We start from the raw sequence: 24,545 nt of genomic DNA on the forward strand, positions 1-24,545 counted from the left end.
TCAGAAAAGCTTTTCTCGCAGTGAACGTTTCGCCAAGCAACAGGAGCAAGCGGCAGTTGCATTCGGGCGACAGCGGGAGGACGACTCGATGCATTCTAGGGCGGAAGCGGACATGAATGCGCAGAGTATTCTGCATCCTCTCGTCGACGAACTCTGCTGCAGCGCAGCGCGTTTGCTTTTCCTCCTAACGCCGTTCCCCACCCCTCCCCCCCCCTGTGTGCAAAAAACTGATTCCAGTGTTAAGCACAGCAGCGGTGGCGCATATACTACTCACGCGGAGTGCCTCCAAAGATAATTCTAGATTCCCTCAAAGAGAAGTGCGAAATATCGAAACCGAGGTGGAAAGCCTGTCAGCGCAGTTTCCGCCTCGCAGGCTGTCGACGTCGTGGCTGCCCTCCCCAAGGGGGTGAGCACGGGTTCTGTGTCTCTTCCCTGCGCCTCTGCATGCAGATGAAATGCAGGATAAAAGTACATACACGTATGCTCGCGTATACCCAATACAGAGGTTCGCACGAAGTTGATGATGGGCGTGAAGAGCGCAGAAAACAGCCATGGTTTTTCAGGTTTTGGATGGGACGTCGTTTCCTGGACAGAAAACGACCGAGCAATCCACTGAAAAAACTACAAACATCCCCGGGCGCCCAAAAAACACGCGCGCCCGACATACATTGGTCTGCTAGGGTTTCAACGCAAAAAGCAGATCAATCGCTTCTCTCGCTTCAGCAAAGTCGACTTTGCGCGTCCCTCTCTCTCCCCCCTCCCGTACTCCCACCAAGCGCCCACGACAGAAAACGTCTTAGTCCCTCTCCCTCCCTTTTGTTCTCTTCTTTTCTGGCCTTCGCCCCATAAGGACAACCTGCATGCGAACGTCGCCGCCCTGATGAACCGGAGAGGCCAAACAGCCACGAGACGGACGGCGCAGCCGCTGCGGAGGAAACGACCGACGAAAGACTCAACACGACAACGGAGAGGAGAGAGAAACGCTGCGCGGGAGGGAGGAGGCCGAGGAAGACGCACAGCGAGAAGAGGAGGCACGCCAAAAGCGCCAAAGAGAGAGAGCCCTGCCGCTTCGCGCTGTCCGCCAGCATCTCTCTCTTTGAGAAGAAGATACACGAAGCAGGCCTCTCTTGTAGGCTACGTCTCTCTCTCTCAGCCTCCTTATCTCCGCCACCCCGCGTCCGTGGCCACCGCATTTCCCCCCCCCCTCGCCCCCCCCCCCCCCCCGCTGCTTCCCCCTCTTCTGGCTTCGGCGCTCTGCAGGCTCCGCCGGGCGGCCTCAGGCGCTTACAGCTTCCCTTACTCAGCCTCCTCCTCTTCGCCGTTCGCCTCATCCTCGCCCTCCTCGCGCTTCTCGGCGCCGTTGAGGCCCGCGTTGGCGCGCGCGTCAATAGCATCCAGCTCCTTCTGGATCTCTTGCCGGCGCGCCTCCACGCGGGCGGCCTTCGTCGCCTGCAACGCCTTCGCCGCGTCGAGCTTCTCCTCCAGCAGCTTCATGCATGGCTCGAGGTCCGCTTCGAAGACTGGCGCAGCCACCTGAGCGAAAAAACACAGACACAGAAACAAAAACCATACTAAACACACTCCACAGCTGAACTTGAAAAAGATACACATGCATGTGGAGTCATCACACGGGGCTCCCGCGGGGATGGAAACGCCCAGGAACCACGCATCTACCGCTACCCTGAACCCTCATGCATGTATGTAAACATCTAAATATCTATACCTCTATGTACATGCATATCTATAAAATATATATATACATGTGAATAGTACAGGTGCATAGGATGAGATAGAGAGCTAGCTAGGGCCCCGAAGACCATGCTTCCCGGCTACGAAGGAGTGGCTACAAGGTACGTCTCCACAATCTCCACAGAGACCTTACTCCGCACTGCTCGAAGTACAGCAGCGTGCCGATATCGTGTTTGATGCTCTTGGGCTTGGTCTTCTTGATGCCGCCGTCATTCTTCTTCTTCATCGCCTTCGGAGCGAAGAAGTACTCCTCCTCTCGCTGATTCTTTGGCAAGAGCGCCACGCCGTCGCCCTTCGGCTGCGGAGCAAAAAACACACGCGAATCTACCCGGTGTGCGGAGGTCTTCTCCAGACTCTCCAGTGCATTCACGGCCACGGAAAGCCAAGAACGATGCAGATGCAGGCCATACACATTTAGGAATACACGCACGCGAGTGCAAAAAAAGCTCTCCTCAGATCCCCACTCACCGCCTCGACGACGCTCTTCTCTTGCTTGGCGGTGGAGTCTTCCTGCGTCTGCTGCTTGTGATCATCGATGATCTTCTGCACGTAGGCGATGGTCTGGGTGAGCAGGACGATCTCGCCGTCGACTGGCTCCTCGTCAACCATCTCGAGCTGACGCTCCAGGTTCGCGCGCTCCTGCTCGACTTGGCGGCGCATACGCTCCTCCTTCATCTTTAAAAAAAAAAAAACAGCGCGAGGCCTTCCAGTGAAGCGATGCGAAGACCGTCAGCCACGCATCGCCGAGGGCAAAGACCAACACTCGAACTGGCTAGGCAGCGGCGCGCAAAGGAGCTCGGCTACCTGGCGACGCACACACGAGACTACAGCCCCCCTCTCCCCCCTTTTTGATGTGTGTAGAGAGTGGGGAGTCAGTTCCAGCAGGGCTTCTTCCACAGCCAGCTTTAGGCAATCGGGAGCGCACGGAGAGCGACTCCGAGGCGGCCCCACGCAAAGAGCCCTGTACACATGCGCGGCAGTCCTCTCACCTTCTCGTTCCTTTCCTGGCGCTGCTGAGCAAGGTACGCCTGGTACTTCCAGTTCTCCTTCTTGTACTCGTCCTGTATCTCGCGGCGCTGCAGACAGGCCACATGCAGATCCGCTCTATCGATTGCTCATGTTTGATGACTCACTCCGTCTTCCGCCTCCCCCTGGCTTCAAGTCCTCCCTCGCCTGCCTTTCGCGAGAAGGCGCGTGGAGGGCCGCTTCGCTCAGTGCCTATCCTTGCGCTGAACTGAGGAGTCTTCGGACGCGCGGAAGGTCTAGCTACGATCTCTCCGTTCTAGATCCCTGCTGTAGGAGGATATCCGCGCGCATCTCTGGGTGCCGCGCTACAGAAAAGCACAGGCATGCCTTCACTCTCAGTCGCAGTTACCTTCATCATGTGCTCAGTCATCTGCTTGGAAAGCTTGTCTCGCTCCTCGATCAGCTCGCGACCCGGGGCCGTAGCCTCCTGGCGCTGCTTGACGAGTGTAAAGTATTTCTCTTGCTCTTCGCGCTTCATCGCCCGCAACTCCAAAAGCTTCGTCCGCGCCTCATCCAGCATCGCGCGCAGGGGAACTGCCGAGGGAGGCACGCAAAGACGAAACGTACAGAAGGAGCAATGGCCATGAGAAAGTCGAGACTCGCCGAGACGAACTGGCAGATAGTCACGTGCATATATATATATATATATATGTATATATATCTGCGCGTGAGTATACATACACTTGTGTATATATGTATATATATGTACATATACATATATATATCTACATACATATACATATATCTATTTGTATGAGGAGGGTGGGACACCCGTGACACTGTGGCTTTAGCTGTGCAGCCTCGCTGGTGCCTCCTTGCGAGAGCTGTGAGCTGCGGAGGTGGATTTTCTTTCACTTACCCACGGAGGTTTCCTCGAAGGAGCTCGCGCCGGCCTCGAGCCCCGCGAACTTGCCGACCAGCGGTCGGTTGTGCTTCAGCTGCTTGATTTGGTCCAAGAGCTTCTTCTCCTCCTTCAGCGTGAGCGTGCTCGTCATCATTGAGTGCTCCAGAGCCGCGATGCGACGGTCGATCTCTTCTGTCGTCGAGAAGCCGAGCTTGCGCCTCATGTCCTGGACGCTCTGCTTCTGAAAACCAACGCGCAAACACACCCACGCGACGGCGTTTCTCGACATATCATGTGAAGCCACAAGCGGAACTCGGCCTCCCCTCCGCATCTCTACCTTCCTGTCTGTGCGTTAGATGCACATGCCGATCGCTGGTGTACGCGAGAGAGAGGCTACGTGGAGCCGTGAGGCAGTCACAGTCCACAGGACACGTCCGCGCATGCGTTTAAGCGACGCAGACTCACTCCGAGCTCGGAATACTGAGACGGAGGCCCGAGATCCACAGAAGCAGACCCCTGATCATCAGGTGGACACACATATACAAATGTATATATTTATATATATGGAGGGCGGGACACCCGTGAGATGTGTGGCCTTTGCTTTGCAACCTTGCGTCGCAGCCGGCGGCGGCGGGTTGGGTGACTGACCATTTCGAGGCCCTCTTTCTGGCGCGAGTCAATCGCCTCAATGAGCTTCTTTCTCTCGCCCTCGTATTTGTCCATCTGGACCTGCAGCTCGTCCAGCCGCGCGCGCATCTCCTGCTTCTTCCGGTTGTACTCATCCCGGCCGCCGATCATGCTCGTGATGCGCTGCTGCAATTCGTTCTGCAAAAAAAAAGAAAAGAGCAAACGTCCTTCTCCCATGGGGCTCCCTGCAGATGTATCTTGAGGGTACAGAGAGACACTGAGAAGACTCCGCATCCACCGCGACGGCAACTCCGCAGGCCGTGCTAGCTCGAGGCGCCGCGCCAGCTACTGCAGCTTGCGGTGCGAGACTTACGATTTTGGCCTTGATTTCATCGATGGCCTTCGTTTCGGCATCGATGCGGCCCTTGTACTCTTTTTCGTTCGGCTTGGGGACGGGCGCGAGCTTGTCCTTCGCCTCCTTCTTGCCAGTCACCGCGGGGGTGACTTTCTCAATTGCAGCGTTCGCCATTTTGGTAGAGTTCCCGTCAAGAGAGAGGAACGGTTTGAAGAGAAATCGAATCGAGACAAACTTTTAAGTCAAGAGAAGAGAGCGGCACAAAATGCGACGGGCCACCGTCGCGTTCTTCGAACGGGAAAAACTGACTGTTGGAAGGCTTGCGCCGCATGTGCTCTGCTACAGCATTTTAGCTCTCCCAGAGAAGTCTGAACACAAGCAAACAGCACACGCCACGGAAGCGAAACCCATGACCCGTGTACACACACTCGCATGCACGAAAAGGGTCCCAGCCGCACACCAAGAGAACTTGCACTCAGCCAAAGCCGTTCGTCGCAGCAGGGACGGCCCGCGAAGAACCCGTAATGCGTGCTGAAAACAGCCTGAGGGATAGTCCACTAGTCCACTCCGGAACCCCAGCATTCCTGTCTGACTGGACGCGGGCTTCCGTCCCGCCGCCTCCAAGACGTAGGAGCGAGGCGCGTTTCTCCACGCTTACGCGTCATACACCGACAGCACGGCACTCGGAGCGGACAGGCAAAGTGAGGAGGTGTCAAAGAATTCTAGGCACTCTCTTCGCCGCACAAAAGAACAGTCGGCATCCGTGGTCGGGACTGAGTGTCAACCACAGGAGTGGTCTACACGAGAGAGAAAAAACAAAAGGCAGATGTGAACCGAAGCAAACCGGAGAGACACACGGCGCTGCCGCAACGATACACCACGATGTCGCTGCTCAGGCGCTTGAAAAAACGGCGGGCCACCGCAAACAGGTCTCCGCCGACAGGACAAGGGCGGCGGAGTGAAGTGACACCGAAGACGGTTTGCAGCTTTTGCCGCCCACGCCCACTCCTCAGTGGGGTCCACGCACCACTTCGCTGGACGGAATAACTCTTGCAATAGGGGTAAACGGCGATGAAAGGACTTCCCCGACGTTCCCTGTGTTAACGGCACCCGCTTTGGCAAACGTAGCAATGGAATAGTATGCAGCCAGATGAACAGACCTTCTAGAACTGTACGGGCAGTTCCGTCCTGTACGTCTGAAATCCACGCAGCACAAAGGAGAAATCGCGGAAGACAAGGCCAAAAGCAAGCGAAATCGCAAAGGCAACGCATTTGCGATGAGAGAGACAGGTCTGCGGAGAACGGGTCCACAAAAAGTGCCGGAAGCAGCGTGCACTCGGTGCTGACTCACACGAAGGTTGTCCTTCACGGTTCTCTGTGAATGCCGTCGTCCTGTGGTTCGAGCGAATCGCCTTGGTCGTTGTCAAGAGAAGATGAGAAAACTTGAACGAAATGGCAGCAGTGGGGGTGCGATCCAGGATGGCGAGGAAGGGTTTGAGACACCAGCAGCGCGCGACTGCCCAGGCACATCACAGGCGCGGTCCATCTGCTTTTTGCATCTTTTTTCCCAGCGCGTATACCGGGCTGTACCCCCGTGTGCCGCCCCCCGGCGACAACCGCTGGAACAACACGGAGACTTCTCAATTCTCAGTCCTACAAAGTGCGCGCGCTCACGAACTGGGGTGGATGGAGTCATCGCAAAGCGGGTCGCCTAATACTGGGAAACGCATGGCTGCTGTCTTTTCTGCGGCGAGCCCAAGTGTGTCAAAAAAATTCAGTCATGCAACTTGTTCAATATTATGTTCCACAGGAATTGACTGTCACATCCCTGAGCTAAGTGGGGACAGGGAGCTGCATGTCTGTGGTGCGTCCAACCAGACACGTTGTTCATTAAGCGGAAAACAGCCGCCTCCGGCATACGCACGGCTCGGCAGGATGCGGTGGGTAACGGCCGACTCGCAGCCCGTTTCCTGCGGGTGTGTGACGCTAGAACTTTACTCAGAAGGAGTATTTGGCCACGGAACGAAGCACGTACGCGGGTGTATGTAGCGCAATCATGCTGTATGGTGTGGGCTGGCGACGGTGTGGCGACCAGTTCCTGTGACGCATGGAGCTGAACAACTCGCAAAGTTGACAACGAGTCTCCGTTGACACAGCAGGTCAGCGCCAACTGTAACTATGATTGCTCACCGACCAACTCGCAAGCGCGCGCCTTGTGGTAATTTACAAGCGCCACAGGAGTCCGTGGGGTCCGTGTGCTCCATGCCCAACCTGTCCGCAATGCCGCCGCGTGCATGCGGATACACAAGGTTCACAGCACCGTACAGTTTCCGGCAGCAGAACGATGAGAGAGGCCCCCTCATCCATGAAGAATTCGGGGCCAATGTTATACTATTTCATTGGAATAGAGCTGTGGGACGGCGTAAGGCAAAGGACTGACTGGAGCGCCGTCGGTAGCGCGGCGTAGGCTGACAGTGGCCCCCATGGAGGAGCAGGTGCCTCAGAAATGGGTAATGCCGCGCGCTGCCACATGGCCAGAACTGAGGCTGGAACACACAGGTGTCATTCATAGGGAGGAAATTACAGGGCTGGCACTGCTCCCCTGTCGTGGGCCGGATCACAGAGTGGGCGCACATAATCGCGATTTGGTACGTATTCACGTATTAAACCGATTAGATAGGATACACATTTAGCATCGGTCATTAACATATGAGGATAGAAGGCTACTTTAAGTGCGGATACCACTATACCTAATGCACTTGACATGATGGTCGTGAAAAGCACAAGAGAACTTGGATCCGGTAAACAGAGACCTTCAAGATCTAGACCAGTAGTCCAAGCATTAATAGATTTATATAGACGACAAGGACATGAATCTACTGAAATTTATAATACAGGGTTGAACTGTGTAAAGATCATTGTGTTATGGTTCTATCGCAAACCACTGAGAGTACGAAGTTACGGTTTTGGGCTCGTGAGTGTCTCTCCATAACAAACTGAGTGTACTTGGAGTGATCATCTCTGAGACGGGATTATTTATCAGCTTTTTCAGTATCACGGTAATCATGTTTGCTTGGAAGCCGTAGTCATTATAACTATTGATTTAGTCCCCTATATCCACAATAGTTATCATCTTAACTATGCTTTGCTAATCGCGGATCATTTGTACAGAGACGATAGCTACTTATAATGTGATAATAACGATAAAATGGGAGCACAGTTCCCTGGGTATCCAATCCAGTTCTCTGTCTTGGGCTTTCTGGAGAGTATATACTACGAGTTGGACTACTGGTTTAGATCTTGAAGGTCTTTGCTTACCGGAACCAAGTTCTCTTGTGCTTTTCATGACAATCATGTTAAGTGCTGAGATACAGACAACCAAGTTCTTTATGATTGCAGTACACCACCACCCCATGGACTGCTTAAGACAGCTAAAAATGTATACCAGTGAAGACGAAAAGTCCACTACCAAATGCATTATCATTAATATAAAGAGATAGTCCTACGTATTCTGTACAAACTAACATGAAGAAGGCGACTACCAAAGTGAATGTCATGATCTCTTCTGGTTTGATTGAATTATCGCACCCAGATAACTCCGATAACATAAATACTAACAAACCACCGGTTTTTAATGGGTTTTAGCTGTCTTAAGCAGTCCAGTGGGGGAGCATAGTTAAGATGATAACTATTGTGGATATAGAACAAATGATCCGCGATCCAGAACTGTATAACTCAAATCGAATAAACAAAGACATTATAGTTCCTAGAATACTGAAGATGACTCCTTAGAGGAAGAGGCAGGTTGCAGTGCGTTTTCAAGTCCGAGCCCTGTGCTGCAATCCCTTGGATCTGCGTCTCTGTATTTGACCACGGAGTACCACAACATGGGTCACATGACTTGGTCGCCTAATTTTTGCGAACACACGTTGCTCCGCAGTGAACCCAAAGCAAGATGGCTTTGGGAGGAACGCCTAGCTTGACTCTGACCCATATCGGCAGACTTTTCCGATACCTGCGCCGGCCAAGGCATAGGTTCTGTCCGCTGTTTTCCCGTTCCAAAGTGCAGAAGACTGGCGAAACTGGTGGGGGGGGTGGGTATACATGCTACTTTCCATGCAACGAGGCCTCCATTTTTCTTCGAAACATACTCAAGTCTTCAATGAAACCCGCACAACATGCTAATTCCTTTGGGATGGCCGCTCTGTCGGCCTCGCTCACCTACAAGCCAAATATCTTCAGAATGTGAACTTTGGTCCTCACGGTGGTAGTCACGTTTCACCGCGAAGCGTCTACTGCAAACTTGCCGTAGACGTTCATCACTAACGTATCCAGCTGTCACTTTCTCCATCACGCACAAGATGAGCACAAAAACGTATCTCAAGAGTTGTAATTCTGAACCGCCTCGGCAACTGAGAAGTGTACGCCGGATCGGGTGCAGAACACCGCTGAAAAAATAGCGGCCTAGCCTAGACGAGTAAACAACGTCAGTTTTTTTTTTTAAGGCGGGCCACTTCCATTTTCCGAAGGGCCTCGAGACGTTGGCTTCTCCCAAGCACTGAAACCGCTAGATCAATTACCTCGGAATGCTGCCTCGCCGTGTGATCTTCGGGCGTTGCCAGTTGGAGAGAACCGTTTGCATAGTGCAGACACAGCGGTACCTTCCCACGCTTTTCCGAAAAAATACATGAACGAAGTCGACGCGCTCTTCGCTTCAGTGTGGTGGGTATCTATGAGCGTAAAAACACCTTGACTCAGGAGTTTGAAGCGGGACTCTTCCCATAAATGCTCCTCAAAGCATCTGCCTGTTTTACCGCAATCAATTTCGTCCGTTAGGTATTTCCAAGCCAAGTACCTACAACACGTAAGAGCCCTACGCTTCTGCGACTAGGAGCACACGGTCACTTGGGGAGGAACTCCCTGTTACGCGGGGTGGCATCCTCATATAGTGGTCGGACGCATATATCTACAGCTGCACAAGCGTAATACGTAGGATTTTGTACCTCAATACGGGAGTAAAAAGCCACAGTGCCACCTACTCTAGCTGAGACAGGAGGGCGATGTGTGAACGCCCGCGTGGCGTATGGCACCACAATTCACTCGCACTCATAGGGTCGCTATGTTAGAAAGCAACGTTCCGAAAACAAATAAGTCGGAGGATGACGAAGTCTAGCAAAGCCGGGCGCGACCAATCAGGACTGGAAACGTGAAATAATGAAAAACTTCTTGAGAAAATCGTAGTCGCCGTTACGCTGTCCGGGCGTCGCCAGCGCGCTGTGCTACCAGGAGTGACCTCTGCGCGGTAGTTGGTCCGAAGCCAGGCAGGAAAGGCTAGGCAGTCCTACGTTATCTAGTCTCTCTTTGTCTTCGTCGTCGGAAAATCATGTAAAACAAGTACTCTGTGTGTTGTTTCTGAGCGCTCTGTCGTTTTCCGCTCACTCTTCGGTGGTGGGGTTGCACCACCCCCCCTATTTCTGGGGCGAGACAGCGTCTGTGCCCGCCAGTGGCCTTTGCCAATTGTAGTGAACTGGTACAGGGCTTGTTAAAGAACTACGTTTGTTATGTGCTACCGGATTCTATTTAATCATGCAAATGGTGTAAGCTACTGGGTAACATATGGTCGTGGCTGCTGATGGAATGCGAACTCGAATAGTGTCTCCGCTGAACATGCAAGTAGTGGTTCTCCGCTCCTCTCTGTTCAAGAGACAGCGGATCATCCAGCCTTTCTGCAACGTTTGTTGGTCAGGTCCTATTCTCCTACAGCTGGCATCCCGCGCTTCGTTTCCCACCTTTTGTTCAGGGTTTTAGGGTGCCGTCACAGTGGCTCCATAGGGAGCAGCTGTGGTACTCTGTGTGCGCCAGCGTCCTGTTGTTGACTCAAGACACCCTGGTTTGAATTCAGTGCATGCGGTATCCGAAAAGCGGTCGTTCGAGTTCCCTAAAAGGGGTGACTGCCGCTCAAATCTCCATACGCACATGTACACGGCTAACCGTGCGTTATGGCTCCGGTGACTCGTATCGACACCCCTCCTCAGTCAACGCGCCGGCCGGCGGCCAGTCCTCCATGATGATACACTGGCCTGTTCGCGTAGAGAGAACCCAAAGCTCTTCGCCGCAAGCCATGACTGGCTCCGCACGCACCTTCCCGACTCGCACTGCAATTTTCCTGCATCGTTACCTTCCTCACCTTTATCTGTTGCCTCTTCGTTCTGTCTCGTGCCCCTTCTGAAGCCATCCGGATCGCCGAGCATGGTATGCCTCAGCACCCAAACCAGGAGACGCACGAAGCAATAGGCCACTGGAATGCTGTTTTTGTGCCTTGTGCTGACAACATCTATCCCGTCGACGCGAAATACGCTCTGAAGGTCACGCTAATCTCGTGCAAGAGCAGGATTCTCGTGCGCAACCATGGCGGGGAACGAGAGCGCAGACGACGCCTCTTCCTGCTCATCTGACTTCTGCAACGACCCGTCCTCACCCGTGCGGACGCCACAGCGGCATCTCCATCCAACCGACGCAAAAATGCATGCAGGACTCTCGCACGAGCGTGGCTCGCCCGTAGCAACTGCATCCTACAGCAGGCGGGAGTTTCCTTCAGAGGGTTCGCTGCAGCGGAAAGAACAGCGGGGAGTTCGGTGTCACCAGCTCCAGCTAATGAGAGACACAGCTTCTGCGCTATTCCAAACGCTAGGAAGGGACGTCACCCGGTGTATTAACAGCGACGCCCAGCGCCTCGCGGAGACCGTAGAGCAGCTTCAGCCGAAAGCAGGTGCGCTCTAGTCGACTTGCAGCACAGCGGATGAAACGGCCAGTCGATTTCTTTGCGATTCCGCATTCCTGTGTAGCTCCGTGTGTCCCTCTGAAAGAGCTTGTATGTCGGCAATTGGCTCTCCGCTTTACGTCTTCTCTTTTGATTCATGCGTTGCATCCAGATGCTATCCGGAAACTCGTCGAGGAGGCTGAGGAGATGCGAGAGAATGCCCGGGGCTTCGCAAGAAGTGAGTAAAAGCCGGCGGCCCGAAACAGAGCAGATTGACGACGGGGGCGCTCCGATGGTGCAACCCTAGTGCACAGACGTACACGACTTCCACTCATCTCCTTCCCGCCACTCGGGAGAACAAGGCTCGCGACGTGCCGATGCATGCGCTAAGCGTTGACGCGTACACTTATCTGCTTTCTGCCCGCTTCACGTTTAGGAAACCCTTGAAGCAAGATCTGTCATTCCCTCTTGTTTTGGCTCCTTTTGTCTCCTGTTCTCAGAGCGACAGCAGAACCTCCATCTGATCGAGCGGCTGAAAGAGGAAGACAAGGTATGTCGGCCTTGCAGCGCGCACAGCTGCCTCCACCTCATGAGTACTATTCCTCCTTGGAGCCATCTCCGTCTGCTTTTGCCGGGGTGAACGGTTTGTTTGCTCGGGAGACCGACTGAAGTTTTTCTGTGATGAGAGTTGCTTGGCAGTCGATTTTCTCTCCGTGTTTTGGCAGGCAATTGACAAAGAGCTCCAGGAACTGCCGGAGAAGCTCCACAGTTTAGACGCGTTCAGGGAAGAGGAGAGAGCCTCGCTAGAAGCCGCCCGCGCAGGCAAGTTCCTTCTCCACATGGTGTTGCGGCACCATACAACAGCAGCGACGGGTGCGCGGAAGCAGCTTCCAGTACCGGTTTCCACGTGTTCTTGGATCTGCGTACCTCGCTAAGGGCTCAGGCGAAGGGCTCGATGAGACAAATCCCACCTTCTGCGGGGGCGTGCGTCTCCTCGTCATGTCTTCTCCACGCGGCTTTGCGACTCGAGAAGTTTGAATGACGCGACCAGAGTGTAAGAGGTGCATACTCACTGTGCTGTATCTCCTGTGTTCAACGGCCCCCGTCTTTGTTCCTTCAGATGCGCCCTGCATTCGGCCCGACACGTTTGTCCTCTCTGCTTTTTCTGCGTTGTGCGTTTCAGAGTACAGACTGGTTCAGAAACAAAGGGAGCACGCGCTGCTCGCGTGGGAAGAGAAGATTCGCGTCTACGAGAAGGCACTGGGCATTCGGATTCATCAGGACGATGGTGAGCGCTCGCCGCATCAGCCGGGACAGTTCTTCGTGCCGTTTGCGACCCCGAGGTCTACACCGGGGGTTCTCCGAAGATGGACCGTGTAGAGCTTGTGCGCTTTCTTTCGGTCGTTGCCCTTTACCTCAAGGTGCACCTCTCGAGAGAGACGACACTCCAGGAAGCGGCCGCGGTGTTCTCTTGCCGGTGTGAGTGACTTTTGGGGTGTTTGCACGCGCTGCGGAAAGGGCAAGCTGGTTCGTGGCGCGGGTCGCTTCGCTTTTCTTCCTGTCAGCTTGCCGTTGCTGCGGCCTCTGTCTCTGTCGCAGCGGGCGGGCCAACTTTGATCCGATTTCCTGGTCTGCTGCCGGAGCTTTCGAGGCGAGACGCATCTTATGGAGAAGACCGAGGAGCAGACCAAGAGACGAGCCACGACGAATGCTTTTTCGCTTTTCAGCTGGACGAGCAGGGTGCGGTCTCAGGTACGCAGGGGAAGGGAGCACACAGGCCGAGTAGGCAGTCGAAAGACGTGCCCCGTGCTGCGCGCAACGCGCCGACCAGCGTGTGAGCGGATTGAGGGATGGCTTTCGGTGTTTCAAGTAAACATGCGCGAGTTTTTGTTCTCGATCCGCCCTCGACATTTTCTTCTATCTGTACATCGTGCTGTCTCTTTTGTGCGTGCCAGACTCCCACTGTTGGCCGCCTGTGGAGAGTTACGACGACATCATGGAAGCCTTCAGCCGGGAAGAAATATCGCTACCCATCGTGGTTGCCTGCATGCGGCGAAGTTTCAAGGAGTGGCGAAGACCGCGGCAAATTATTCCCTCTCGTTCCAGGCCGGGAACCAGGCGGAAACCGCCTTTTGCTGACGAACTCCCGAGAGGCCGAGAGAACGTTCTTGCAAACGAGGAACCTTTCAGACGGGGTGTACCGACACAAAGATTGGAACCCCAAGCAGGAAATCGAGATGCTGCTGACTCCGCCGCCCACGCATCCAGAAAACAAGAACATAGTGCGGCCTCTTTTGAAAGTCGGACGCAGGAGAAGCACGGAGAACCGTGGAAGCTGAAAGAGAGAGCAGATCGTGGAGACCTTTTTGTGTTTGGCTCAAGCCACAGAGAGTTCGAAGGGGACCAACGTAGAGGGGAGAAACAGCCCGGAGGTCACCCTGAACCCAAGGGAAAAGAAGGAAACGGACACACCCCAGAAGGTGCCCTCTATGAGGCGAGAGCCGCTGGATCACAGTTTTTCTAGTATACCTCACGGCATTACTCCCGCAGGCGGACCGGTTCTAGCATGTGGCTGGGCGCTTCTCCACGAAAAGACAGTGGCATGGGCGGCTCTAGAAATATGAAACACAGTTGTAGAGACAAGCGGGCAGGAGGCTCAGCAAATTCTCCGAAGCCAGTGGCTTCCGCTAGCATAAGGCCTTATGCCAGCACATATGGTTTCTGAAGCTCACTGAGGATGGTGCGATTTGTGTCATGGAACCATAGAGAGGAGCAAGATGCTGGCAAAAGCTCTGACTATGTGCTGTTTAATAATAATGCTCGCGAACGGGACTGGCGCGTGAAGCATGCGGGTGCCCGATACCTTTTCTCCCTACTGCGCTTCCTTCGGTGAGGTGGGTGACCCCCAGTATGTATGGTCGTCGTATCTTTCTTGTCGTAGATCCTTTCTTTTAAACGAACACTCGAATTATGGTCAAAGCTATTGTCACAGTAGGACGCAACTTCCACCGCCGATAGCCCAGGCCATTGCCTGGGCTGCTCGTACAGAAAAGCAAACGCGTAAGGCAAGTTCAGGCAACGAATAAACTTTCCGTAGCCCAAGCCCAGCGCCATTCTGCCGACTGATATCTCCCCTGAAGTGCCAGTCAGCAAGTTGGGAAACCGGGGTATGTGCCCCGTAGGTTTAGGCATATCTTTTGTAGCATGGGACGAAGGTTGTTGAACCATAACGGGGAAACGGGCACCCAACAAGGCCTAAGTCCTGAGCAAGAGTTCGGGTCTTTGGTGATTCGAGTGAGTTAGCATCAATGCTTGACTGATCAGATAGTCGGCAGCGGCGTGCACGTTCTGGAAAGGACGCGCGAGGCAATACCGACAAAGTATTGTGGTAGGCACCATCGAGAGTATAAGTTAAACGGTCAGTCCAGCCTTGTGGAGCTTACTCCGGAATGATTCGTGTAAGTGAGGTCGTTTCTCGTCCCGTGGCTCGCAGAGACTACGCCAAATCCCGCGAGCACGCGTGGAACGTAACGCACGCCCGGCTAACTGGCCCTCTTAACCAGCATGACTCTTGTATTATTTTTTTCTTGTGGTGTTTATAGCAAATTTTGTTATATTTGACAATTGAAGTCGTCTATTGGAGCGACATGATCGACGAAGAGCGGAACAGCCCCTGAAGGCTTGCTGTGCCCGCTACTCAATGATTTTGTCTGTGCTGCATACTCGTTCGGCGGAAGTTAAACACATTCAGGTGGGGGGACACACTCATGTATTGCTTGTTCCCCTCCACAATGCGTGTGCTGTGCAGCACCTCGCCTATGATTCTTTGCTTCGTCAACACTGTTTTGTTTCCGGGGCTACAGAGGGCTGCAGCGAAGCCTTCATCCCTCATGAGGTTACATAGCGATAATCAACGATTGAAGACGCTACGCCGCTTGGATCACGTTCAAGGAATCTTTCCCGGCTTGGACCACGTTGTTGGTCGGCGTGGACTCAAGGAAACGAACCAGCAGATCGGTTGGGCAAATGGCGCCGATGAAAGCAAGCGGGACCCAGATGGAAAACCCCGCCGAGGGGAAGTTGTGGAAACCGTGGGAACGTGGACCGCAGACAAGGACGATGAGGCGGGAGATCTGAGCGAGTCGTTCCCCACCGCAAAAAATGACAGCCAGCAAATAAGTGACATAATAGAACAGATCATCATGGAAGAGGCGGAGTCCGTCCGACTCCAGAATGATGGGAGATTGATCGAAGAATCGTGGAGAATGGTCGAACTTTTCCAGAAAGACCCTGCGCAATATCTTGCTAGTGGTTTCCATCTAAAGTTGGACAAGGACGGCCGACTCCTGGCTACCGTAAGCCCATTCTTGCATTTTTTAGGAAATCGCTTGGTAAAGAGTTCCTGCTTGACAGTAGTGAACGACCATTTGCCCTCGAAAAAGCGTGAACCGTATTGGTTCACAAGTGGCACCCTCATCCTACCGGGGTACGGCGATACGTTTTCGGGCTGCCTGTTGTTGTCCAGCCCTCTTCGGCAGATATATTGTGAGCACTGACTAACAGTGCTCGATATATAAGGCTTCGTTAGTAGTTGCAAAGAGGACAAAGCCGGGCAGAGCCTCGCCCGACCCCCAGGCTGCTGACCGAGGCACAGTCGTAGACCCGTGTTCTGCGTATGATCATGCGTTTGTGCCTGGCAGTTCGTGAGCAGTAATCGTAGAGCGAGCATGACGAGAAGAGTGTAAACTCCTACTGGGGGAGTATTTCTCGTTCTGTCTGTCGCCTGTAGCTGAAGGCAAGGTGTTAAGAAAGATCCCGCCTCAGCGATTAGCAGCTGCATATTTTCTACAGAACACATCAAAAGCCTGCACCCAGCTACGCTTGTTCCGCTCAGACTGCGTTGCCATTTTGGAAAGTTGATCTGGCGGGCACCATGAGAAGTTTCGCAGCCGCGGCTGCTCGAAAACAGTTTGGCTTGGATCTGCAACAGCCAACACCGCTGCGAATCGTCAACGGGAAAGGTGGTATTGAGATTGGATACTCACCCTTGCCGCAGCGGGCCGCGTTTTCGGTGGGATGGAAAGACACTGTCGTAACGGTTACTACAGGCAGACCGAAGCTCATTCGCATCCCCGTGCGAAACAGCAAAAGAGGATTTGACACGGTAAGAGAGAATAGAGCCAATTCAATAGACGCCGGTCCCTGTGTGTAATGCATAGATTTGTAGCAAATGAGAAAACGGACGTAACATAGACGTACAGCAATACCTAGCGTAAGAGGCAAGATTTACAGATGCTATTGTTGTGCTCCGGTGTAGTCTTACACCCGCTTCATAGACATTTAGGGTTGCAAAGACGAGCGTGCCTGTCTATGACCCAGGAATCTACAAAAGTGGTTCGACGGGTGAATCACGCTGCACAAGATCCCGGGGTCTTTCACCATAGTGCAGGAGTGCGTAGAAACATCCGACGATGCCAATAGCTGCATATTACCATACCGCCCAGCACACAAGTGCTGCTTCCACCGCTAGGGTGCACTTCAATATTTTCAGTGAAGGCGACACATTCGAAGCGAGTAGCTACAAGACGGAATTGAGGCAACGACTCAAAAGCACATGAGAGCGGCCACCCTCTAGCGGACACTGACTGTGTTTCTTTCCCCCGTCGCCTTTGCTGTAGACTCCGGCTAGAGGAAATAATATTTCTGTTGACGTAAAGTCGGGCACCAACAAAGTCGCGACGTTTTATGACTCGGACGACAAAGTTTATGGTCAGAAGCTATCCATCGGCGACCTGGGCGTCCGTCTTCGCCACGATTTCGAAGGCGACGTTTCAGCACCCACAAATGTGACTGTGTCCTACAAGGATAGGGGCATGACAGTGGAGGCAGACCCTCCCGAACTGGCTTACGGCGTGTCTATTTTCGGGCCAAAGGGGCGCCTGGAAGCATCGAGGGATTCAGACGACCGCCGGATCCATTTGAAAGGTGTGTTCACCACGCTCAATAGAAGACTTTTTCCCTGCGTGTACCAAAGTGTAGCACTCGAGCATGCTTGTAGAAACAAGATTTCGAGTTGTCGTTGGCGCTGTGGTCGTCCCTGATGTCTGCAGGTCAGCTTGACGATTTTACTGTAATGTGGGAAAACGATGCAAAAGACGAGAAGAGTCGCGCGGTTTCAGCAAAACTAGAGGTCGGAAGCCAGAAGGCAGGCGCCCTGGTCTCTGGTGGAGCAGAGCGAGGCGACAACGGCGAGGTGGGGGGCAGTGTAGGATTCAAGGCGAAAGACACAGATTTCAGTCTGGGGTTTCAGGAAGACCGACTCGACGGAAGTTTGAAGCTAGGCACCATCAAGTACAAAATTCAACTACGGGGGGGCTTGCCAGACTTTATTGTTGTCAGCTGAGACTGTCTCCTGAGATTAACGGGGGCTCCACCACGTGGCAACTCCCTTGCACAGGGGCGCCCGGTTCTCTTGGGTACCATGTTAATACAAGGGATCAGTCAGATTCTACTGATTGTCTACAGAGGAGTCTGAACCAGTCTGCCCGCGTTCGCTTGCTTTTTGCTCGTGCTGGCGGGACGACTTCTTTCCGAGCAGTTCTATGGTGCCCCCTATAGGTTAAGTGCTCCGTATGAATGTCAGCGTAACCCGCCCACGGTTATATACAATGATCCATTGTGTTACTGGGACCTTTAGGCTCCACACGTTCGACTCGCAATATTGCAGGATGACGCACGTTATCTGCGGGCTAATCAAGACACATACGAGCCACGGTCTAAGCTACCGGATCCGCGGACGCCAACTCCCCAGGGGGGAGCGGAGGGGAACATGGCGGCCACTTTGGGTCACAAGATTAGTCCGTTCTGCATGAATCTTTGTACTCCCCTGTTAGCCAGAATTATGCAAAATCTCGGATTGACTGCAATGAGCAGCACAGAAAACCAGCGGAGCTCCAGGGCAGCACTGCGAGATCGCTTCGCCGTTCCCGCTTACTTACCACGGGCTGATGGTGTAGGGGTATCACGTTCGCTTCGCATGCGAAAGGTCTCGGGTCCAATTCCCGATCAGTCCATTGTTTCCCCACTAACTCCATTTCGTAATGTGGTGGTTTGTACGGAAGACAGGTAGCATCTGCTTTCCAGAAAGAGAGTATTTCTCACATTTCGATGCAGTTGCCATTCGTAGAGCTCGTCGACTTGGGTCCCCTTGGGCGGTGCGGAGTGGCTCTGGGTCGCATGCCGCCGAGACTGTGCAACTAGCAGTACTTTCGTTACCCTGCGTAGCTGGTCCAGGCAGAACAAGTGCATTTTCTCAAGCGTCTTCCGCTCTGTTTTCACGGAATAGAGACGCGGAAGAGCGTACCAGTATGCTTCGTCAACACTGGTTGTCCCTCAGACCGTGGCGAGCCGCCCCTGCAGCCTCTTGATGTCCTTAGATGGTGGTGGTCGCTCATGTGCGCACGCGGTTCAGGCATCGAGTTGGCGGGGGGAGGGGTGGCGGCTAGCGTTGCGCTGAGCGGTTTGCTGGCCACGGGAGTCTCGAACCAGTCACGTCACCGCGGTGCCATGGATCACTTAGCGGACGTCTGTGAATGCAGATGAGTCAGCCAGTCAAATCCCGTACACGGATTCAGTTTTTTTGCAAGGTTACCAGGGTCATTTCCTTTTGTTCCCTCTGCGTACGCGCGTTTGCTTGACGCCGTGTCCATCCGTTTCTTTGCGCGGCTTCCAATACCGCTTTCACCAGCCTCAGTTCATGCTTACCGTCACTCCTGTGCAGTTCGTATTCCGTACCGCCCGTCAAGATGGCGTTCCCGGCGTTCGCTTCCCCCTACAATGTGGAGAAGAGGAGGTTTAGCGAGGAGTGCGCCTTGCGCCACGCGCAGAAAGAAGGATTCGAAGGCCAGGTCCAGATGCCTCCTAACTACGCAGATATGGGTAAGTCCTGCAGTGACGGTTCTTACCAGGACTACCCGTTCGACTGCCTCACGCAGTGCTAGGAAACCACGCGTTTCTGCAAAACTAACACGGGAGAGCGCTTTCGCGGGGCAGTGCTTGTTCGTGAGACCGGCGGGTGGCAGAGACCACGCGCTCGGCCGTTCGACGCCGGAGACTCGAAGCTTTCAAATATTTCTGAGTCGCTTTCCCACGTACAATATCAGCGTCCTGAGGCGCAGCGGCGTGTCCGAGTGGTGTGCCCAGAGGCCTTCACTAGTTTTCGCATAATTCGCGTGCGGTCTCGGATGACTCAATATCCGCACGTCAAGCCATGCGTGCGAGTACTAAGAGAGCGTGTCTTGAGGTGCGGTCGTCGTGGTTCGAATGCTCCCTGCGTGACTTTTTTCTTTGTATCCGTGTTTTGCAGACCTCATCCTCTTCCCAGAGGGCAGCTTGAAGAACTGCAACAACACAGTCGTTTCCCAGTCGCATCTTAAGGGCAAATCCGTCGCGCTCTACTTCGCCGACGGCGCCGATCCAAAGTGCACGTCTTTCTTGCCTTTCCTGCTTAACGTAAGTGGTTGCGATTTGGTAGGGGGGGAGAAAGCTTGCCGATGTGTGAAGTTCACGCGAGTTTGAGTGGGCGCTCGGGACCGAGTTGTGGACCGTCTTCACGTTTCGCCGTTGTAGTGAGAGTTCTGTTGTCACAGTTCCGTTTCCAAGTCCGCCACCACAGGCGCGGCGGTGCGGGTGCTTTTGAGAGCCTCGCCACCGTGCGGCTAGACAAAAACACGCCGTTATGCGCGTTTTTCGTTGCTGGATAGCCGAGGTCGCGGCTGTTGGTCGCACTCGAAGCTCCCTGCATTAGACGCGACGCACTAGTGGTAACTGCAGAGCGTCACCGCGGAGAGACCAATGCTGCCGGCAAGCCTTTTCAATCGCGCTGGGTGTTCGATAAAACAGTTTCCTCGTAGACACATTATGCACGCCAAGACGCCATGGGATATTACGGCGTGCGACGTTGCCGGTACATGCGAAGCCGTCCTTCTGCGCGGTGCGCATGTATGTGTTTTCAGTTCTACAGGACGATCAATGAGGGGGGATCCAACCAGAAGATCGAGGTCATTTTTGTGAGTCTGGATCGGGATCGCCAGGCGTTCGAGCATCATCGCTCGCACATGCCGTGGCTGAGTATCGACTTGGAGAACCCGTTGACAGACGTCTTGAAGCGCCACTTCCGTGTCATGAAGGAGTACGAGGTCCCGGCCTACGGCTACGGCAGTCGCACCGGCGTGCCGTGTGTCGTCGTCGTGGGCAGTGACGGCCGCGAGGCGCAGTTCCTCCCCGTGAGCAGCGGCCGCGAGGAGGGCGACCGCGCGCTGCTCCGCTGGGACTGGAGGAACACCCGGTTCTCTTCGGACCGTTTCGTCGTCCACCCCTGCACTCACCACGAGCAGCAGTAGGGACTCCATTCGTGTTGTCTGGGTTTCGCAGCCAGGGGGAGGGGGGGGGGGGGGGGGGGCGTGCGCAGAGTTTCCGCGCGTGCCGCTCGGGAGGTAGCGTCCCCCGGTATGTCGGTTAGGCTTGTTGTGTAGAATTCAAACGCGAAGGGCGGCGACGACGAGTTGGAGTAGTGGCGGACATGCGGCGATGATTAGGGATAGGACGGCCAGCTCCCTGACTGGTGGAGGCCTGCAGGCTTTTGTCTGGGCGCAGTCGCGGCGTGCCCTTCACTCTTATCTGCCTGCACAAGTCCACCCAAGCGTGAGTAAAAAAAAGAAAGGAACAACCTCGGCCTAGAGCGGGTCTTTTTGGGTCGGGACGCCATGCGTCTCGACGTTTTAGGGGAGATCGTAGAACAGAGACTCTTGTGAAACTGTGGCGTGTAGAGATGCGTCGCGAGCTCGGCCGTCAGTGTTGAACTCGAGTTTTGTTTTCTGACCTTACCGGGAACACCACAGCCGTCGTGTAGATTCCCGGGCCCTGGCCCCCGGGTTTCAGTCAGTCACCATCCAGCGACCTGCGCCCGTCACAGCAAGGGCGGTGCCAAGGTAGTGAAGTGATTCATTCGTGCTGCCACGCCCCCCCCCCCACTCCCCCGCCCACTGCGATGACGGGTGCCACTGAGTCGCTGGCACTCTCACACGCCGCATAGATATTTTGCTGACGACGACCAGAACGACAGATTGAGCAGTACACAGCGGGTAGACCTAGTCACGGCAAGCGAGCACGCGCGTGACAGGCGTCGCATCGCGTGTTTTCCACGGAGGAACACCTTTAGAACTCAGCGGTAGCCCCCCCTCGCGACGTATTGCGCGCGCAGCGTGCCACAGCGCCAACCTCGTGGTACAGGCGATTCTGCTCGCGACACGGCTGAGGGAGGAGAGCGGGTCTGCTGTCTCCGTCCCAGGTTTAACTACAGAACAGTGCGGCAATTTGACAGTGGCGCTGTTAAAGAGCGGAGTATGTCGCATTTTGAAAGGGGTGCTGGTGTGCCACATTGCTTCGGCAAGCACACCAACCCGTGGTATTCAGCCAGCGGTGTCGAGTGCATCACGAGTGAGTAGCAAAAGCCAGAGTGTAGCAGTGCCTGGCGAGGAATAGCTTAACGTGAGAGAAAACTGGGCTTTCCTTTCTCTGCTACGTTCGCACGCCTTACTTCGCAATCCTACCCTCGCATCCAGTTGACGTGCCTAGGACGCGAAAGTGGCTTGGGCAGAGTCCTTGTCTGTGCGAATGTACCTCGTCGTGGCGGCTCACATACACAGGTTCTGCAGACTGGTCTACGTGAAAGTGTGCAAAGCGCTTTTCTAGCTGTGGAAGCAGCTATTCTGCCCTCGTCTCGGCATAAAAAAGCATGAGTACGGACGGCCGCGCCACGAAACAGCCCAGCCTCGCAGGGGCACTGATTCACCAGGGGAAACATGTTGACGTCTCCCAGAGCGGTAGAAAGACCGGTTCACGGCGCAGCTTCACTCCGCGTCCCTCAGATGTCGGCGCCAGCCCTCTCCCTCAACAAGTTGCGTCGTCGGGCTCGAACGCAAACGCAAAAACGAGGCGCCTCTGTTCGCGCTGTCTCTTTGTGAGCAACGGCTGCGCGCTTTAAAAAGTTTTCCGGGCGGTGTTCCGCAGACCGACGCCGACGCACTTCAGTAGAACCTCGGGGGTCTCCGAGTCCGCCTTCTCCTCGAAGTGAAACGTGACGCCCAGAAAATCCCGCAAATGCCGCAGGAACTGAGTCGTGTATGGCGTCAAACGCGAGAGCCTCAGCTGCACGAACATCCAACAAGAAAAAAACATTAAGGCAGGAAAGACGCACACGTTTCTCCAGCGCTGAATCAGCCAAGCCGTCCAGCGAACACCTTCATCCTGCTTGAACCTATCCCAGAAGCCCCTCCGCCTTCAATGCCAGACACACATGCATGCACCACATACGCAGACGCATGCGCAGACACATATGTACACACATCTATAAATATATATACATATATATATGCATGCATATGTGTAGGCATAAGCTCTTGCTCCGGTAGAGGGATGTCGCACTCCGCATGCGTCACAAGAGGCCTCACAACCAGTCATTGCATGCCGTCTTTGGCGTTACCTTGCTTGGCTGGTGTTCATCGGCTGCCGCGGCGAAGAGGAGCGCCATATACTGGTGATTGGTATCCACGACTCCTCCCTGCATTATTTCGAGGAGAAGGCGGTGTGCGACGTCATCGCCCATCTGCTCGGATCCGCCGAGTTCGTTTCCTGCCTCGCTGGACGCGGCCGCATTAGCGTCGCCTGCGCTGCCTTTCCGCTGGAGTTCCTTCGCCTCTGCTTCCAAGAGCTTCGCGAGTTTGCAGTTCCCCGTGGCGCGGTAGGCATCTGCGGCGGCGGCGTCCTGGTCGTTTCGCTTCTCGTCTTCCTCGCTCGCTTGCGAGTGCGCAAAGGCCGCGGCACCCTTGACGTTTCCCTTTATGGTTTCGGCGACCAGCGCGACGCCCATGCCGCGCCGAGCCTTGTTCTCCGCCGCCGCTGCTGTCGGCTGCTCCACGCTCTTGCCGTTCTTGGCCTTCTTCTTCACATCGAGGTAGACCCAGACGTCGGGGAGGAAGGCGTTGAAGACGTGGCGGATGCGGTTGATGCATCGACGCGCGAGCAGCGGACTCATGTTTTCTGCAAAAGCCACCCCACGCACGCGTTTCACCCGCCCGGTCTCCACGAGCGCAAACGGCTGCAGCGCCCCTGCGAGCACACCGCTGCACTGTACGGACACCTCGCCGCCGCCCGCCGGAGGGAAGCCCCGGCGAACAAGCTTGACGTCAAACGTCAGCGCCGGCGCGCCTCCGCCTCCGCCGCGATTTGAGACGAGAACGAGCAGATGCTGGAGGGTCGGCACCGTCACAGACCGCGTCAAGTCCACGGAAAGGTCGGCCGGCGCGCCGTCTGTGACTCCTGTGAGTGTAATCGAGAGCGGATTCTTGCAGAAGGGCGCGAGCAGGAGAAGGACTTCCAAGTAGTACGAAATCCCGCGCGACGCGTGGCAAGCGTGCGTCAGCCGATCCGGGCTCTCGTCGTCATTCCCCAGCAGCTGCCCAGGCACGTATGTCAACACCGTCCCTGTAGTGTCAACGTGAACACTGCTCCCCACTGTGACTTTGCAAAGCAAACGAAGCAGCGACGCCTCGTAGGGCCGCAGACCGGGCATTGACAGCGCCGACGCCGTCGCCCGGATATTCGAAATCCGCACCGGCTGACCCGTGAGCGTCGAGAGCAGAAGCCGCTGCCGCAGGAAGGCAGCGCCCTCGTACTGGAGATACGTCATGACGGCGAGAAAGTGAAGACAACAAAGGTAAGACGCGCGAAAAAACGCCTAGATGTAAGGAAAACGACAGGAAAACTAGACCTGACAGTAACGAAATCAACAAGGCAAAGAGGAGGGACAACGAGAGAGATAAAGGAGTAGCAAGAATGGTAGCAGAAACGGACGAGACAACGAGGAGCCGAGAGCGCGCCTGAGTGAAACTGCTGCCGGAGGACGCGGGAAGCGCCTGCAGAGATCGGGTGAAAACGCTGGAGAGATAGCAGACAAGCAAGACGTCGTCCCTGCTTCTCGGGAAAGCAAAATAACGCAGGACTGCAAGGCCCCTGCACTGACACCGTTAAAAATCTAAGGACTTCTCACAACTGAACGGCGGCTGGATGACGAGGACCGGGAAAGCTCCCGATCCATGGTTGCTGCATTCCCCGCTATCCAAACA

General features: G+C 54.8%; 5 protein-coding genes and 1 non-coding gene across 6 annotated transcripts; 4 read left to right on the top strand and 2 right to left on the bottom strand.

Annotated features, from left to right (window-relative positions):
* Positions 1 to 1,296: 1,296 nt before the first annotated feature.
* BESB_009110 (Brf1p family coiled coil protein) lies at positions 1,297 to 4,775 on the bottom strand (the record flags this gene model as incomplete). The annotated part of the gene is made up of 8 exons (XM_029359665.1): positions 1,297 to 1,533; positions 1,883 to 2,047; positions 2,218 to 2,424; positions 2,739 to 2,825; positions 3,125 to 3,309; positions 3,635 to 3,860; positions 4,268 to 4,444; positions 4,620 to 4,775. The coding sequence occupies 8 exons, from the start codon at positions 4,773 to 4,775 to the stop codon at positions 1,297 to 1,299; spliced, it is 1,440 nt and encodes a 479-aa protein (XP_029222578.1).
* A 6,234-nt stretch (positions 4,776 to 11,009) lies between these two features.
* Positions 11,010 to 13,885, top strand: BESB_009120 (uncharacterized protein; the record flags this gene model as incomplete). Its single annotated transcript, XM_029359666.1, has 7 exons — positions 11,010 to 11,370; positions 11,534 to 11,599; positions 11,862 to 11,911; positions 12,087 to 12,183; positions 12,545 to 12,649; positions 12,961 to 13,113; positions 13,317 to 13,885. 7 exons carry the CDS (start codon positions 11,010 to 11,012, stop codon positions 13,883 to 13,885), a joined length of 1,401 nt encoding a protein of 466 aa, XP_029222579.1.
* A 1,294-nt stretch (positions 13,886 to 15,179) lies between these two features.
* BESB_009130 (uncharacterized protein) lies at positions 15,180 to 17,764 on the top strand (the record flags this gene model as incomplete). Its single annotated transcript, XM_029359667.1, has 4 exons — positions 15,180 to 15,716; positions 16,256 to 16,525; positions 17,040 to 17,346; positions 17,472 to 17,764. 4 exons carry the CDS (start codon positions 15,180 to 15,182, stop codon positions 17,762 to 17,764), a joined length of 1,407 nt encoding a protein of 468 aa, XP_029222580.1.
* Positions 17,765 to 18,362: 598 nt separating this feature from the next.
* On the top strand, positions 18,363 to 18,434 carry BESB_011450. Its single transcript has one exon. It is a non-coding gene; the product is annotated as a tRNA-Ala (tRNA).
* Positions 18,435 to 19,166: 732 nt separating this feature from the next.
* Positions 19,167 to 20,762, top strand: BESB_009140 (PDI family protein; the record flags this gene model as incomplete). The annotated part of the gene is made up of 3 exons (XM_029359668.1): positions 19,167 to 19,299; positions 19,727 to 19,872; positions 20,376 to 20,762. 3 exons carry the CDS (start codon positions 19,167 to 19,169, stop codon positions 20,760 to 20,762), a joined length of 666 nt encoding a protein of 221 aa, XP_029222581.1.
* A 1,639-nt stretch (positions 20,763 to 22,401) lies between these two features.
* On the bottom strand, positions 22,402 to 24,109 carry BESB_009150 (18S rRNA biogenesis protein RCL1 protein; the record flags this gene model as incomplete). The annotated part of the gene is made up of 2 exons (XM_029359669.1): positions 22,402 to 22,569; positions 22,904 to 24,109. 2 exons carry the CDS (start codon positions 24,107 to 24,109, stop codon positions 22,402 to 22,404), a joined length of 1,374 nt encoding a protein of 457 aa, XP_029222582.1.
* Positions 24,110 to 24,545: the final 436 nt, after the last annotated feature.

This window comes from Besnoitia besnoiti, chromosome I (assembly GCF_002563875.1).
Source record: "Besnoitia besnoiti strain Bb-Ger1 chromosome I, whole genome shotgun sequence".
Classification (NCBI taxonomy): Eukaryota; Apicomplexa; class Conoidasida; order Eucoccidiorida; family Sarcocystidae; genus Besnoitia; species Besnoitia besnoiti.